At 40.7% G+C, this 16,386-nt stretch overlaps 1 protein-coding gene across 2 annotated transcripts in view; it reads left to right on the forward strand.

The window, feature by feature from the left end:
* Positions 1-786: 786 nt before the first annotated feature.
* The window catches only part of arhgap24 (Rho GTPase activating protein 24), a 65,871-nt gene continuing 50,271 nt past the window's right edge, over positions 787-16,386 (forward strand). For both annotated transcript variants that reach the window (XM_080510276.1, XM_080510277.1), the window contains exons 1-2: positions 787-1,196; positions 10,784-10,993. In XM_080510276.1, coding sequence (XP_080366402.1) covers positions 10,799-10,993 — 195 coding nt within the window. In that variant the 5' untranslated portion in view covers positions 787-1,196; positions 10,784-10,798. The remainder of the gene's footprint in view (positions 1,197-10,783; positions 10,994-16,386) is intronic.

The raw sequence follows: 16,386 nt of genomic DNA on the forward strand, positions 1-16,386 counted from the left end.
TTCCATTAAGCATGGCGATTTACACACGAAACATCCATAAAGAAAATGCCCTTTATTGTTTTATTACACAGAGAGTCATGTTTTCCCAAAGGAACCACTGCAGCTCTCTCTAAGGACAAAAACTTCCAAGACGACCCCAAATAAACCAGTTGCACTTTCCAGCGTGTATACAGCTGGATTTGCACCAAAGTGAGGACAGAAAGACTAAGTAAATGTTTGCTGAGCTGCAGTGCATGCAGTCATTTGTATATGTCATTAAAAAAAAACACCTAAGAAGCAGGAGATGTGTGCTGGGTGGGTAAGCTGCAGTAGTCACAGATCAAATATGGACATTTACGATTATAATTCCACATTAAGGAGTTTTAAGAAATGAGTGAGGTGGCATGTGAGAGTTTAAAAGCTGCTGGCTGGTTGTCTGTAATCTGACAAAAGAGAGAGAGAGAGAGAGAGAGAGAGAGAGAGAGAGAGAGAGAGAGAGAGAGAGAGAGAGAGGGGAAGAAATCTGCACTCCTGGAGTCACAGCTTATGTCTGGAGAGACTTCCTCAAACATTCTCTCTCTCTCTCTCTCTCTCTCTCTCACACACACACACACACACACACACACACACACACACACACACACACACACACACACACACACACACGCACACACACACTTTCCTCCTCCCTCTCTCCTCCCTCCTCCTTCTCCTCCTCCTTTCTGTAACCAACACACAGCCTGCTCAGAGTGAGTGTGAGCCTCAATGACTGGAGCAGTTTGCACTGCTTAGACAGCGTTGGGAGGAGACCCTGTGTGTTTCTGTGTGTGTGTGTGTGTGTCTGTGTGTGTGTGTGTTTGTGTGGGAGCACATGTGGGTGTGTGCATGTGTCTGGGTGGACTCCAGCTGTAATGGTGCCCAGTGTGTGACTGCCTGTGCTGACCACGACAGTCATCCTGTCCACGGCAGAGGCTTTTTTCTCAGCATGCAGATGGTACTGAGCAGTTGGGGCAAAAGTTTTTTAACAGCTCCTCTGAGCCTTAGTTAACTCAGTCTCTCAGCCAGTGCAGCAGCAGCAGCAGCAGCAGCAGCAGCAGCAGCTTGTCTCAGCCTGGGATTTCTGAAGTTGATTGATTACCTGTCACTGGATTGGATACAGCAGTTTTGCATCACCACACGTCAGAGCTGAGGGTTCAACAAGGCTGTTCTCTTGAAAGGTGAGTCTGCTCAAACATGCTTTCAAAATGAATGGTGATGAATGATTTTCACAGTGTACCAGTGGTAGTAATTCATATTTACATACTTTGGCATACTTTGGCATGTAATATGAGCAAAATGATGCTGTTAGCCTGGTCTGCCGGAATCAGAAGGATGTTGTTACATATTAAAAATATCAACAACAAATCAACAAATCTGCATAAATGAGTATTTGTAAAAATCAAAATACATGCTCGATATTAAACAGCATTTAAGGCTTTTTAATGCATTTAATGTTTAGTGTTTTTAATATCAGTTTAATCAAACTGTCACACACGGTCTAGTTTATCTTCATGCATGAGAACGTGAACCTTTTTATGAAAATCATTTTTTGAACACGCTTCCTGTTCCACCTACTTCCTGATGGTCTTCATCAACTTGTTATGGAAATAGTTCTTACCCTTTATTCTCTTGTTATTATCGGTTTCTTTGACAAGATCCGATATGATTTTTGACAATCTTAGAACAGGCAAAACCTTGGGCCCCTCGTTTGATCACTGGCGCCACTGACGCCACCATCAGGATCCCTTGGGGGCATCCCTGGATGCCAAGATGGGAACCATTGGTTGAATGGTTCTTGCTTCTGCTCAGTGGTGGCTATATGTTCATCCAGTTGTGTCACCAGCAGTGTGTGTGTGATATTGAGACTACACACAGCAAGGGTAATGAGTGCATGACCTCTAGTTGAGGCGAAATCTTTATCTCAACCATATTGGATTCTTTGTCGGCTTGTGAGAACAGATGTGCAACTGAAAGTTGCACATCTGTTCTCACAATTTACAATCAATTTACTGCAAGACATGGTTCTAAGCAGTGTTGAATTGCTGTAAAAATCAATTTTTTTTTGGATCAAGTATGAGATTTAAACTCTGGCGACTTTAGGCCACTGGCTCAGTTTGAGCAGATCATTTCACATGCAGGATTCGATTAATTCCGGTGCAGTAGATATAAATGCGTGTTGGTAGTCATGCAAACTAAAAATGAAAAAAAAACAAAAAACTATATGTAGTTTATTGTGCTTATTGAAACACTTCAAATACCATCAACACATTCACAGTGAGAAAAATGGTAGCAAGAACAGAGTAGAAGAGAAAATGTCAATCAATTAAAAAAAACTGTAAAAAAATAGGATGACCAGGAACGGATCTGGCAAAATGGTGATAAAGTAAGACAGACAGACAAGACATGTCTGCAACGTGTTTCCTCCACCTAATGGGCTAATGAAAATAGATGATGTGACAGCAAACAGGGCATGAGCCGAGGTAGAAGGAGGGATGATGACCCCCGTGTGCCAGGAATGTCTGCAGCACACAAGCTGCGCTGCTGGAAAGCCCAGGGATCAGGTTCCTTGTGTCAGCTGCTGCGCTTGACTGTTCCCAGGTCTAACTCTGTGACATCTTTTTTTGTGACAGGACACAGGGGAGGCCAGTTTGAATTGAAACTACAGCAAAAACTGGACTTAGGATCACTTTAGAGAATGCAAATATAGTCACTTGACTTTTTGAGAACTACAATATTGCTTCTGTCAGTAATGCAATGTGAAGCCTTGTAGCATTCTCATTATATGCCAGGAATATATGAGTCTTCAGCCAACTTCTGATTAGCTGAGCTTGCCACAAAGACTAGGGATAGTGCTGGCCATCTGTAGCCCTAAATCTCACTAATTAGCGCATTATATCACATGGGTTTAATCCACACTTGAACTGGCCTTTTGCCATCTTTTCTTTGTTGCGAAGGGCAGCAAGTTGTGTGACATTTATGGAGGTTAAATGCAGAGTCAGCTCAACTCCCATCATCCACAAACTGCAATGGTAAACAATATCCCAGGTGAAAATGACTATGATCACAATGTGCAATTTTCAGTATGCCCTTCTCACCTTGTAAAGCATATCATCTTGTATCGCATTTAGAGAGGAAAATATCCTCTTGTGTGTCCTGGTATTCGTATATCTGGAAAAAAAAAAAGCCACATCAATAGTATCGTTCATTCACTTGCAACAGCATGTCAAACACATGTAGAATGAATCAGCAGTCCATGTGAAGTCTTCACACACACGTCTCTCCGCGGGGCTGCTGCTCTGTTACCAGACATACTGTGACACATGGCATGTGGGAAAAAGGCGAGGGAGGGGCTGTGGTGATGCTCATGGAGCTCTAATGAGTGTATCATATCAAAGGGTCTGCATTGTGAAGCATGATGGGGCCACATATGGCTTCTAAATTGGAGTGTAGACAAAATAGACATTGAGTCATCACATTGATTCATAAAGGAAAGTTAATTTTTTTTTTCAAAGGGGGGATTTCAGCTACGAGATCAAAAGACATCTTTATGCCCAAAAAGTGCTTATTCTGTGTTTTTGATATACGGTTCTGTACCCCACGTCCTTGGCTCACTTCCTCTTCCTGATACATCTGTTTATCACTGTTACTCAGTTGAGTGGGCAGTGACTGATCACAGGCTATGTACTCAACTCAATAATGAACAGTAGCTCCTCAGGTTCTGACCTCTAAATAACCCCATCCTGCAGTAAATCTTGACTGGCCTGAACTCCATGTGTTGAATAGAGTCATGGATTAGTTTTTGTTTTTTTGTTTTTTAATTTAATGTGTATGAGTTCCATCTGCGCCTGAGCTGGAGATCTTCCTCTTTCACATCCTCTCCAGCGATTAGCACAGCAACAGCACAGCAAGCGGCGTGCCCTCCTCTCACCTCCGCAACTGTATAACAGGAGTCTAACAGAAACAGACCACTCTTGGGGTAGCAGCTTTGGCAGGCGCGGGTTATATTTGTCTTTAACACATGTGGGTCACGGAGGCCCTACTGTGTCGACTTTAAGGGGGAAGGTTGCTTCAAGATATTTAAAGGGTTGACAGCACTGGCTGGCTATGTGAAGTTCAAGTTTCCTCTCTCACATGTTTTGCGGTGAGTTTTACAATTAGCAACGTTAGCACGTACGCAACGTGCAGCCAATGAAACAATGATACAGCTTCTCATAGATAGATAGATAGATAGATAGATAGATAGATAGATAGATAGATAGATAGATAGATAGATATGCTATTTTCTTTGATTTGCACTATTGACCTTTGCATCTTGTAAGTAAAGTTGGCAGTGAGATTCGTGGTATGCCTCAGGGTCAGTGTGGCCCACAACAGTTACTGAAAATGCAGCAGAAAGGACTGATGAAAGACAGATGGTAATGTGTTCAAAGACATGAAAAAAAAAAAAGAATTTATGTCCCTGCCGAAGCAGTGATAGTCCAATCAAAGCTTGGCAGTAACCGGTGAGCAGTGACCGGTGAAAAGTAGAAAATCGTAAAATATAAAGTATTGAGACTTTAAGACTTTGAAGGGTGATGTTGATTTTATGTCAAAGCAAGATTTTCACATGTAAAAGCGAACGTTTTAAGACAGTTTTTAGCATTTGCAGACCTGGGAAAATGCACCTTTTGCTTTAATTTTAAGTCTCCTGTTTTCATTTGGGAGGCCACATATTGGTTTAATGGTCAGCACTTGTGCCTGAAAGCCAGAAGATTCCAAATTTGTGTCCAGCTTTGGGGGTTTCTATGTAGGGTTTGCACTTTCTCTCTGTGCATCCATAGATTTTCCTCCTGATTCAAAATCAATGCTCAGTTAGAGGCTACCCAGGTGACTGTACATTGCCTGTTGAATAAAGCAGTGTAGAAAATTGACAGATTGGATGCTTTTGTGTGTTGCTAAGTGTTGTTTTGCCTTCAAGAATTTGGTCCACCAAAAAATATGATAACAATCTTTTTCAGAAAAGTTTAAGTTCTAAAATGCTCAATTAAGAACAGAATATGTGGAAAGAAAGCAGCTGGTCTTGTGCTGGATGTTGTCAGTGTTGGCTGGTGAAATTGCCTGTCTGCCTACCATGTTTACCAATACTTACCATTCCAGCCTGCAGAGCTTTATAGCAACCACATAGTGGGAAAAGCGGCAGTTCTAAGTTTGTTGAGTCCAATTTTCTCTCAGCCGCGCTGCTTCCTGCTGCTATGACCGGCCACGTCCTGTGGTCCCTCAAAGGTTCCTGTAGAGAATAAAGCTTTTGGCAGTTTGTGCAACGACTCCAATAAGAGAAAAAATGTCATGCTAAAATATAAACTAAACTATATGTTTTGTCAAAGCCTGTTGTATCTTTACCCCCATCACATGGCACAAGTTTAATTTCTCAAAGGATGAGCAACTGTCCACACTGAGGCTTCCATCTACTTTCCTCCAAGCCAGCTCAACTCAAACAAAGTTGTGTCAAACAGCCGCTTAGGCTTTTTGTGTGCTCATAGCTTCAGTGGTTTCCCATATGGGGAACAAACAGTCTGTGCAAGCACCGAGAGCTAGCAACCTCCCGATGCTGTGAGACTGGTCCTGTGCAGGCAAAAATGTCTGCAGGATCACATTTCAGACTTTACTGTCTCAACCAACTCGCTTTCTGTTCAAAGCTTCAGATCTTCATGTTGTAAGGGTATCAGGTTAGCCATGATATATAAATGAAGCATGGGACATAAGTAACTTGATGGCTGACCAAAAAAGATTGCTGTTACTATATTCAGGCATTTATTAGTTGCATTTTCCCAGGCTGTGCATAAAACTTCTGAAATGGCATCCAAGGCAACAGTGACATATTGTTCATTTCAGGGATTTTTTTTTGGCCCATTTGTCATTACTTCAGTCACAGTCAGTATTAGTATTTTAGGATTCACGTAGAAAAACACATTTTTAGGCCAACCAAACTTAGAATCCATTGCGGCTTGTAGTATCGCTATGCTTCAATGGAGATAAATACTAATGGTGGTTTAAATGGTTTTGCTCCTCATGCAAAAAGCGGTGCTCCCTTAATTTTTGTTTTACTCTTGAACAGTTTGAATTCATCCATTTTTATTTGGCTGCCACAAAGCCACAGATATGTTGCACCCTGCTTAGAAATTATAGTGCATGACACAAAACCTCTGAGGGATGATTTGTAGCTATCTTTGTGGTGTCCTTCCGAGTGCACAACCAGTGTGTGTGTGTGTGTGTGTGTGTGTGTGTGTGTGTGTGTGTGTGTGTGTGTGTGTGTGTGTGTGTGTGTGTGTGTGTGTGTGTGTGTGTGTGTGCGTGCGTGCGTGTATGTGTGTGTGTGTGTGTGTGTGTGTGTGTGTGTGTGCGTGCGTGCGTGCGTGCGTGCGTGCGTGTGCACATGCCCGCATCCACTGTGCATTGAGCTGTTGTTCTGTCGAGTGAAGGTTATGGTGTTTTTCCTGCTGACTTGTCGGTGTGGTCGAAGTTTTCAGCCTCGCTGTGAGAAAATCTGGGTATAAAACCTCCTAAATGTTTAGTGGGATGAAATGAAGTGTGAACATTTTAGTCGCAGATGGCAGTCTGGACGTGTAATTGTTGGCTTAGATGTTAAATGCCCCATCAAATAGCCTATCAAAAAGTAATGTTCCAGAGATCACACTGAATGTCCTACACAAACTCAAAGAATATATTTAGGATTTATGTCTCAATGCAGGGCTGCATCCAAATCTTTGTATTTCAAAAACATAACTTTATGGTTAACTTTATTTTAGAAGGATTTTGCCTGAAATTCCCCATATGACAGCAGCCTTGTCTCTGTTTTCACCATTTCTTTCTATAACCTTGTGCTTATGCCGAGAGAAAAAAACAAAACATTAATATAACCTTTCTAGTTCCACTGCCTATCTTGGAGATAATCCCTCATGAGACACTGTCAAAGACATACACAACGCACACATGTACACCCAGGTGTTTTGCAGGGACACAGAATACACCTCTGAGAGGCTTTTTTCAAAGTGCTGAATAGACAGTGATGTGTTCTTGCAGATACTTTGCAGCTGCTTCGTAAATGTGCTTACAGCCACATCTGGCACCATCGGGGAGGTTCATCTTAGAGGTGTCTGCAAAACAAATGACTTCACATAAAATCTAGATTTAGAAAACGGGTCACCTGTCTTACTTTTGGCCCTTGTTTGGATATTATTTCACAAAACGAGGTAAAGTAACCTGAACAAGTATATTTCCTTTGCCCGGATGACCTCATAAAGTGCTCATTATTATGATCTATTGGATAAAACATATTCAAGCTTTTGCACATATAGAAGGAGTGAAGTAGTTAAGGGCTCCCTAACTGCTTGAGAAAAACTCAAGAGAATGAATCAGAGACGAAGATTTTCCGAGCAGATGGAACGACTAATCACTGAGACTTCATTTGTGTTAAGTTGTATTTTCTTTAACATCACTGCCACTGTTCTTTGAAAGAAAAAAATCCTACTGATATTATCAAGCATGTTTTGTACAAAAAGAGACCTTTGTGCTTAATCAGTGACTCAAAACTACCTTTAGTTGTGTGGCTGTCAATCAGTGTTGGACTGGTGACCTGTCCAGAGGGTAAACTGCCTACGCCGGGGTTTGGCTGGAGCCGCTCACGGCCCAAAGTTGAATCGGCTTTAACTCAGTCAAACAGTTGTCACCAATTTTCCTTTGGAAATTGTGTTACAATTTGAGACTCATTTATTTATTGCTGTTGTAAACACACAATATCCCCTTTCTGCAAACAGTTTTTTAGTGGGTAAATAACAATCAAAGGTCATAATTCATCATGTTGTCCCTGCACGAGCTGTGGAACCACTAACTTTATATAGATTTAATGGTGAATATGCTTTCTGTTGATGTATGGTGATTCATCACATCGGGACATCCCATAGTGTAAATTTTAGAATGATGTCCTACTGTCAGTCTGGAAGTCCTGGGTTATTTACACTTTCAGTTGTTGCTCAGACCGGTCATGCTGTTAACTGATAACTTTCCCCTGTACAACCGGCATGACATTAAGCTGTGTCCTAACACAAGAGGTGACGTCAGCAATGTGCGTGCGCGCGTGTGTGTCTCACCCCTTGACGAGTGACTTATGCATTGATGAGTATGTGTTGGTGTTCATTTGTATTGTATAGGCGATGTCTGCTGACTTGGATCTCACGTCTGCTGGGATACTACTACACATTCAAAGTAAAAGTAGTTGTGAGTTCGGGGAAAGAATTTTTTCCCTCAGAAAGTGCACTGCCCACTTGTTTGTCCCACATGTACGAAGGGAGCACAGATGACGTTGAGATGGATGAAAGATAATAGGTGGGTTATAGCCACCACAATGCAGTGAAAAACAACTATTTTACCAGAGGAATGCAGACGGCCGAGCATGTTTGTGCATGAACATCCACTCGTGACAAGCTTGTTTGGACTGTCTGGGTAGAACCGAAGTTTTCTGTTCACCACAGCAGTTCTGTTACACTTGCTCAACTGGTGCCTGCACCACTGCCGAGTTGCATCTGGTCCTCATCTGGTCCTGTGGGCCCGTTTGGATTTCCACCAAGCCAAGCACACTGAGAGCCACTGATAACATGGCCATGCATAAAAGCTGACAGCAGCAACTTCGACAGATGCTACTAAATGACGCAGAGGTCCATGTGTTGAGGAGGAAAAAAAAAGCTATGACTGGATTATGTATGAATCTCGAGTGGGTTTTATTGTCAGACCTGCACACTCTATTGTTGTCCAAAAAGTTATATTGTGTGACCTTGCAGAATAAGATTGAGTATTTTAAGGATTTTGCATATCTTGGAGATAATCCCTCATGCAAAATATTCGATAGGACTGTTAATCTATTTTAAACATCTGTTTATAAAATAAATATCAAATGATGTGTTTTTCTTACAATTTTATAATGTTAGTCAAATCTGTGGAATTGGTGATTCTCTCTTTTCAAACAGACACTCTTATGTTATTGTCTGTACCATAATCACTTTAATGCAGATGCCTATGTTTATGTCTATCACTGGACTTTTATTTTTCAAATGTAAACCGTTTAGCTGTTATTTTAGGAGTGGAAGCTTTGTAGCTTTAATTTTCCAATGCACAAAGGTAATTATTGTGAGTGTATCTTTTACTGTGTTGGAAAATTATTATATGAATTACAATTATCAGTCAAAATATGCAAAGAAATACATGACTTTGACCAATGCAGAGCAGGTTGCTTATCAAAACCATGTAGGCTACTGCTTTCTTATAATCGATATATACTGTACTCATTAAGCAGCATGTCATAAAACATAATGGTCTCTGACCTTCAGCTTCTGTTAATCTCAGACTTTAGGTGAATTATCTGAATCAGATTTTCATGGTCGGTGACATTTATGCTTACAAGAGGTTGAAGAAAGGTGGAAATGGAGTTCAGGTCATATTTTCCAAACCTGCTAGAAATATTAGTTAATCGTAAAGCTGTTGACATTGGTCAGAGGAATTTAAAGCAGCAGGGCGTTTGCCTGTAAAAAGCTCTACTGTAGCTGATATATGACATTAATGTCCCCCATCTGCTCATTCCTCACAGTCAACTGATTGCATTTAGCTGGATTAGCTCACCCCATTAACTGAATGGTAGTCTAATTCGTTTAAGCCAGAGCAAACGTGGCAAGTCCAAACGTAACGAGAGGAACGATGCACAACAATATTTACGACAAGTTTGTTGGTGTGTATTTGAAAACATGGCAACAATTATATGGTAAGATGATTCACCATTTAGTATGTGCATTATCTCTACTTATCGCATTTATTAACATGTATGACGTTTTCCCCACCAAACCAAAACAAACAAAACAAATATGCCAAAACCAAAAATATTTTTGTTATATACTAGTTTCCTTAACCTAAAAGAAACAAACTTGCCCTAGACTCTTGCATCCTGATTCGATACCCAATTTTTGAGAATAAAAGGTCCTGTCACATAAAACCTTTAAAAGCATGGGGGACTGCAGACACCGAGATGAAATATGACACTGAGACAAGAGCGAGCCTGCCAGGCCAGCTCATGTAGGTGGGTGCCACAAGAGAAAAGATTAAAAAGATTTGAGGTTCGTTCTGCGAACTTGTTATCTGCCTCATGAATTCTTCCTCCCACATTTCCACTTTGTCTCCTTGCAGAATTGAACTCTGTCTGACTGCTTCAAGCGCCGCTATCTGCGGCTCATGTGGAGAAAAGCTGAGAAAACGGTTAATCCAGATGACAAAAACAAACGAACCAAAGAATTTACCATTTCATTCCATTGGTAGCCTGTAATGCTGGTTGTTTGGAAGATGTTTAGTGGGTTTATGTTAATGTTCCAATAAAACTGTTGTTTAGGATGTATTCACTAGGGATTGCACTGTTTTAATGTGAACATATTGAAACACCGATATCAGAATTGAGAGATCAGTCATGTAGCATGAGCATAAACAAGGGTTACGGAACTTTTTTAGACTTTGTTTTCAAAATGTACCCTATCCTATTTGCATTAAAACAAAGGGAAGTAAAGATATGTCTAGTAATTTGTGTTTAAGAGGCAATATGCCAACATTTTACTGGTTAAAATCAAACTGGGCTCTATGGGGCCTCTGAACTAAGATTAGTTTGATGCGGCTGCTTCACAGAAGCTTTATTCTTCCTCTGTTGGTTTCAGATCCCACCAATCAAAACTATTCAAACTGTTGTGCTTGTTTGCAGACTGGAGTTGCTGTAATGGACGAGCAGTGTGTGAGCAGCCCTCAGCACAGCGGCGGACAGACCAGCACTGAGGTTCAGAGGCCACATGTCATCAGGTGTGGGTGGCTCAGGAAGCAAGGGGGGTTTGTCAAGACATGGCACAGTCGCTGGTTTGTGCTCAGAGGAGATCAGCTCTGCTACTACAAAGATGAAGAAGAGACCAAAGCCTTGGTAAGACTGGAAATCTGACAAAAAGATTCATCCACTTTATTTGTTAAACAACGATGTCACATACACATAATGACTGTCGTACCACATGTAGATACTGGACTAGCAACCCTCCCGGAGTGTTGACATGCATTTACGCAGCTCTAAGTTGACTTCAACAACTAAAGTGTTTCTCAATCTTGCATATTTGAAGGTAACCACTACACCACTATTCTTACAAAGAGGGGCAAAAAATACACTGTGCACATTTGGCAGTCTAGGACTAGGACAACAAAAAAGGCAAATGTGGCATTAATCTTTGATCATTGCTTAAAATCTGTGGTCTTGTGTCATGAAGTACGAGGTGTGGTCGCAGATGTGTGACCACAGACAACCTCAGATCATCGCCTAACAATTTCACGACCGCTGTCTTACGACCCCGCACATCCCCCGTGTGACCGCAGCTACAAGTTACAGCTACACTAAATGAAAGGAAATCGTCACAGATTTGATCTGTTTTCTCTTCATGCTGCAAGAGAAACTATCTGTACCTTCAAACAAATTCCTGCCACAATCTGCTGATTTCCAAACTGTAAGGAAGATAAAATTGGAATGAGGATTTTATAGATTGATGGTTGTAGTAGTAGAATTGCTGGCACTCCAGCATCAACAATAGTCTGCAGTAGAGATAAAAAGATGGAAGATAAAAAAAAAAAAAAAACTCATAAAACTTGATGATCATACAGCTCATATTGAACTTCTCTGTAAAACTTGATCTGAATAACTTGCTGACAAGAGGCTTTGCCACTGTATTTGTTTGTGTTTATGAATCTTTAATTCAACCCATGTTGCTGAAATAATCAGCAAAGGCATGTGTTCTCCTAATCACATCAAATTATGAGAGGTCAGCACATTGCAGCTCAACATTGTCAAAACATGAGCAATGTGACAAATCACCTTAGAGTGTGAAAGCACAAGCAAGTACTGAAAGTCAGGCAGACTACAATGGAAGTGTTTACAGTATATGTGCACACAGTCATGTGGTGCCTCACAGTGAGAATGTACCTGATTCAAAATTGTTAGGGCTTTTAGGCCTTTCTGCATGGAGATTCCATATTCTTCTGCGGTGTGTGAGGGATCTGTGACCTGTCCAGGGTGCCCCATGGAGTTTCTGTATTTCTTTCTGTATGTTCTTTTTTGGTAGTGTTTTCCCCTGCAAGCTGTACATGCATTGCATTTGCTGATTTGTTCTCTGTTCAGTTTTATCTTAGTGTGTTTTCTTAAGTTGCACTGAACGCGTAGGGCCACTTTAACGGAAACATCTTTCTCTGTACAGCTGAGTGTGACAAGGAAATCTGATGAAAACATATCAGGCTGTTTTGACTGAGTTGAAGTCAAAGAAAAGTGTTGAGACGACACACAAAGCTGTCCTGAAAGAGAAAGGAGGCGGTGACGAGCACAGACAATCACGCCATCTCTAACGTTACTGTAACCAGGCAGCCCGTCTCTCTGAGGACGTGTAGACTGAACAAAGAGGTAGTCAACCACATTTAGGATATTTAATACAAAGCAGAGTACATTAAAAAATATATATCTTTCCACAAGGTTCACTTTATTAAGTACAAATAGATGCAGGCTGTCTTGGCTGAAGTAATATCTGGAATCGACGCAAATTTAGAATTCATTCTCATTGGGTGTTTCTGTTTTTGTTTTGTTTTTTCAAATTTGTTCAGTCTGTTGGGACTCAATGTCAGGACATGTCAGAGGACACCTAAACATACCAAAAAAAAAAGATAGAAGTGCTATTAGTGCACAAAAAAAATTATACAATAGAATAGTTAATATTTCCCAATATTTATATATGAATGTTTATAACTGAATTCAAGTGTGAACACAAAGTGAAATATTTTAAGCCATTTTTTTTTGTTTCATTCTTTGAAAATGCATCTGAGAAGGAAATTAAATGAAAGTACTCTGCCTTACTCCCACAATCCAAAAACATGTGTTTCAAGCAAACTTACTGGAGATTTGATATAATCTGTCTGCGTTTGTCCTGTTTTATGTTAAATACAAAGCTACAGCCAAGAGTTAGTTGCTGTTGGCTGTAACTCATTGCTCACTAAGAAAAGCGTGAAGACAGGATATGTCTATGACCGCTTATTCGAAAAGTAGATCATTGCTCTTATCTGTGTTTCACTTCACACTGTTTTAATAATTTTTCCGTCTGTTTCATTGGTCATTTATCTTGAATTGGCCCCCCTTTTTCTGTAGAAGTCAGTCATCTCAAAGTCTTTTCTCTGTTTGCACAAATACACAAAGGACCACATCCTCCCTGAAACCTATTCCACCCAAACAAGACCCTCTTTTTCCAGAGGAAAAAAAAAACAAAAACGGTTGAGCACAATTGAAATCTTTATTCTGTTCATCTACCCACACGTCTTTGTCTGGCTGATTTCCCAGCCCACTGAGCTCGGCCAAACCCAAGCCACATCAGCAGCAGCAGCAGCAACAGAAATCTGTGAAGGTTAAATCTCCAGACCTGAAGGTGGGCCACTGTCCAGAAACAGGGAGACACTCTTCTATATTAGAACCAGGAACGGTTTTGCTTTACGTCTTGGACTGTTGCGAGTGCAGTGAAGCAGTTTTTCATAGTTGTTTCGAGAAAATGACAGAGAAACACTTTGTTTACTTCAAATATCTTGCTATTTATATTTATGCATGCGGAAACACTATTTGTTAATGTCTCAGAAACTGTGGCAACACCTGTAGAACACTCCATTCCTCTAAGTTTTCATTTTCGCCCTACATCTGAAAACACAGCCATGATAAATTGTATGCACCTAAAACTGCTTGTTATTGCAGCATGTAGACATTTTTATACAAAGTGGGTCAGGTACAGTGCAGTGGAATTGAAATCCTCAAATTTAAATGACCCCCAAAGCAGGGTAGCACTGAGAAGCGCAAAAAAATCAAACCCGCAGTATACAAGGCAACAAGTCCAGAGTTACAAAATCCCAAAAGTAGAATCACAGGTGGGACAAAAAGGAGTTAAAGCCTCTGAAACTAAAGTTCAAGATCAGAGCAAGCACACAAACAGAGACACACGAGTGTAGACACTGAAACGCATCTTTAACTTGAACCGAGAAAATGATATCTTCCCATGTCATGTCACAAGTGACACAGTGCAGAAGTGCAAAGCCGTTTTTAGCTCAGCAACTAATTCATTCTCTCACGTGCTGGGAAGTCTTTATTTATTACCTGCCACATTAGCTTAATTGCTGCCTGTTCACTGGGAACAAGAACATCTGTCCTTCTCTGTTGCCGTGGAAACATATACGGCGACTCAGCCTCATGTTTAACTCATTCTTGACTTCAACCAAAATTATGTTTTATTTCAGCATTTCAAATATTTCATTTGCTATTGATTTTAGGTGCGTCGCTTTTTGACACAAACTGTAGTTTTGTTCATGAGCAGCAGCACGAGAAGTCAGAAGTCAAAACTCTTCTTTCTTTCATATAAAAGAACAGTCATGTTATAGGATTTAATCTTTGACAAACAATAAACTACAAAAAAAACAAAAGGTTTTAAATTTGTTGGAGGTTTGTATTGTATTTGAATGACCTGTTTCAAAAAGAAAATTGCACTGGAAATGTTCCCAAAGTTGACAAATGACATATCTTGACTTTAAATGGTATTATTATTTAACAGCGGAAGACGATTACTTAACAATTAAAGGATAAAGTGTTTGTGCACTGCCACTTATGACTTGTCAGTACTATGACACAATAATTGTTGCATAAGCCAGGATTTAATCCCACATAAATTTTAGCACGTCTCAGGTGAGCCACCTCTTCATGATGCGACTGGCAATTCATAACTCAGAGTAGAGGATTGAAAGTCTCATATTCGACGAATATTTCCTTCATTGTTTCAAATACTGGTCGGGCCTTTCTTTGTGTGAGTTTGCATGTTCTCCTCGTGTGCGTGGGTCTCCTCAAGGTACTGCAGGTTTGTCCAACAGTCCATAAACATATATGTGACGTTAGTCGGTGAACCTAAATTGCCCCGAGGTGAGTTCGAGTGTGAGTGTGTGTGGTCGTGTGTCTCTCTCAGTTTGCTCCATGATGGATAGACAACCTGTTCAGGGTGAAACTTGCCTTCACCCAAAGTGAGCTGGGATCGTCCCCGGGGGCCCCGCAACCCTGCACAGGATGAAGTAGTATAGAACATGGATGAATATATATCTGGAGAGACGATATAGTCTGAATTCAAGACCTATTGTGAAGACAATTCTTCACAATAGGAACAAGCCTAATGTGGAATCTAAAATTAAAATAATTACATAATAACAACAATAAATCACTATATTTAACTACGTAATGTCATTGGTGTTTGTTTATGTTGTGCATTCGTGCATGCACTGTGCACCAGCATTCCTTGTGAGCGTGTGAACTTTTTATGGTGCAGGTAAGGTTGAATTCCTGAATTCATGCACCATGTCTGCAAGTACCGGTGTAATATACACTTTCCAGTGAAACCCATAATGGGCTGCAGAAGTTTATGATATTGGTGTTCGGTGTGTCACATACTGTTCTGAATCGGCACATAAAAACATAGTTTGCTTTCCTTTGCTGCGCTACATAGGAATTAATACGTTTCGTCGATAGGATATCTTCAAAGACTGCATTATAATAATCGTTGTCAGTGCAGGAGGCCTGTGTTGTGTCCTGTACAATCGGGCCAAACCTCTCAGAGCAACGTCAGGAATCTGAAGAATGGGAGTCAGATGGAGGTGAAAGGTCAACGAAAGCATGCGTTGGGCACAGCACGTGCAGGCTTAGCGTCAACATGCCAACTGCCTGCCTTTACTCGTCCATGGAGATGTATGCATGCACAAGCATGCATGTACGCACGCTCACATTCTCCAACACACACAGACACACACACTCAGATTTCATCTGCCTGAGCCATACACAAAGACAACATTCATCCAGCGGGTGAAATGGTATGATTATTGTAATTTGAACCACTTAGTTTTGTATCTGTATGCCAGTGAAGTACAGGATGGAACGTTATGAATGAATGAGGGATATTGTGGCTGAATATGTTGAAACAATTTTGTGTATTAAGACATGAAAGATGTATTAAAGTTTAATTCGAAGATTATGATTCGGGACATAAAAAGTCCTACAAGCTCGATGATTGATATTCAAAGCATGAGGCGGCTACAACTGAGCTTAAACAGAATGAAAAGTAGCCGACTTTATTAGAACTGCATCATATCAATAATGCAACAGTCCAATAGTGCACTGAAAGTCCTTTGTTTTCTCTCCTTGAGATGGAAACTGTTTGCCCTTGGCATTTGATGGGAGTAAATAAAATGCCACAGCGATTCCGTAATTATTCATTCAGTGAG

The sequence above is a fragment of the Blennius ocellaris genome (assembly GCF_963422515.1).
Source record: "Blennius ocellaris genome assembly, chromosome: 15".
NCBI classification, from domain to species: domain Eukaryota; kingdom Metazoa; phylum Chordata; class Actinopteri; order Blenniiformes; family Blenniidae; genus Blennius; species Blennius ocellaris.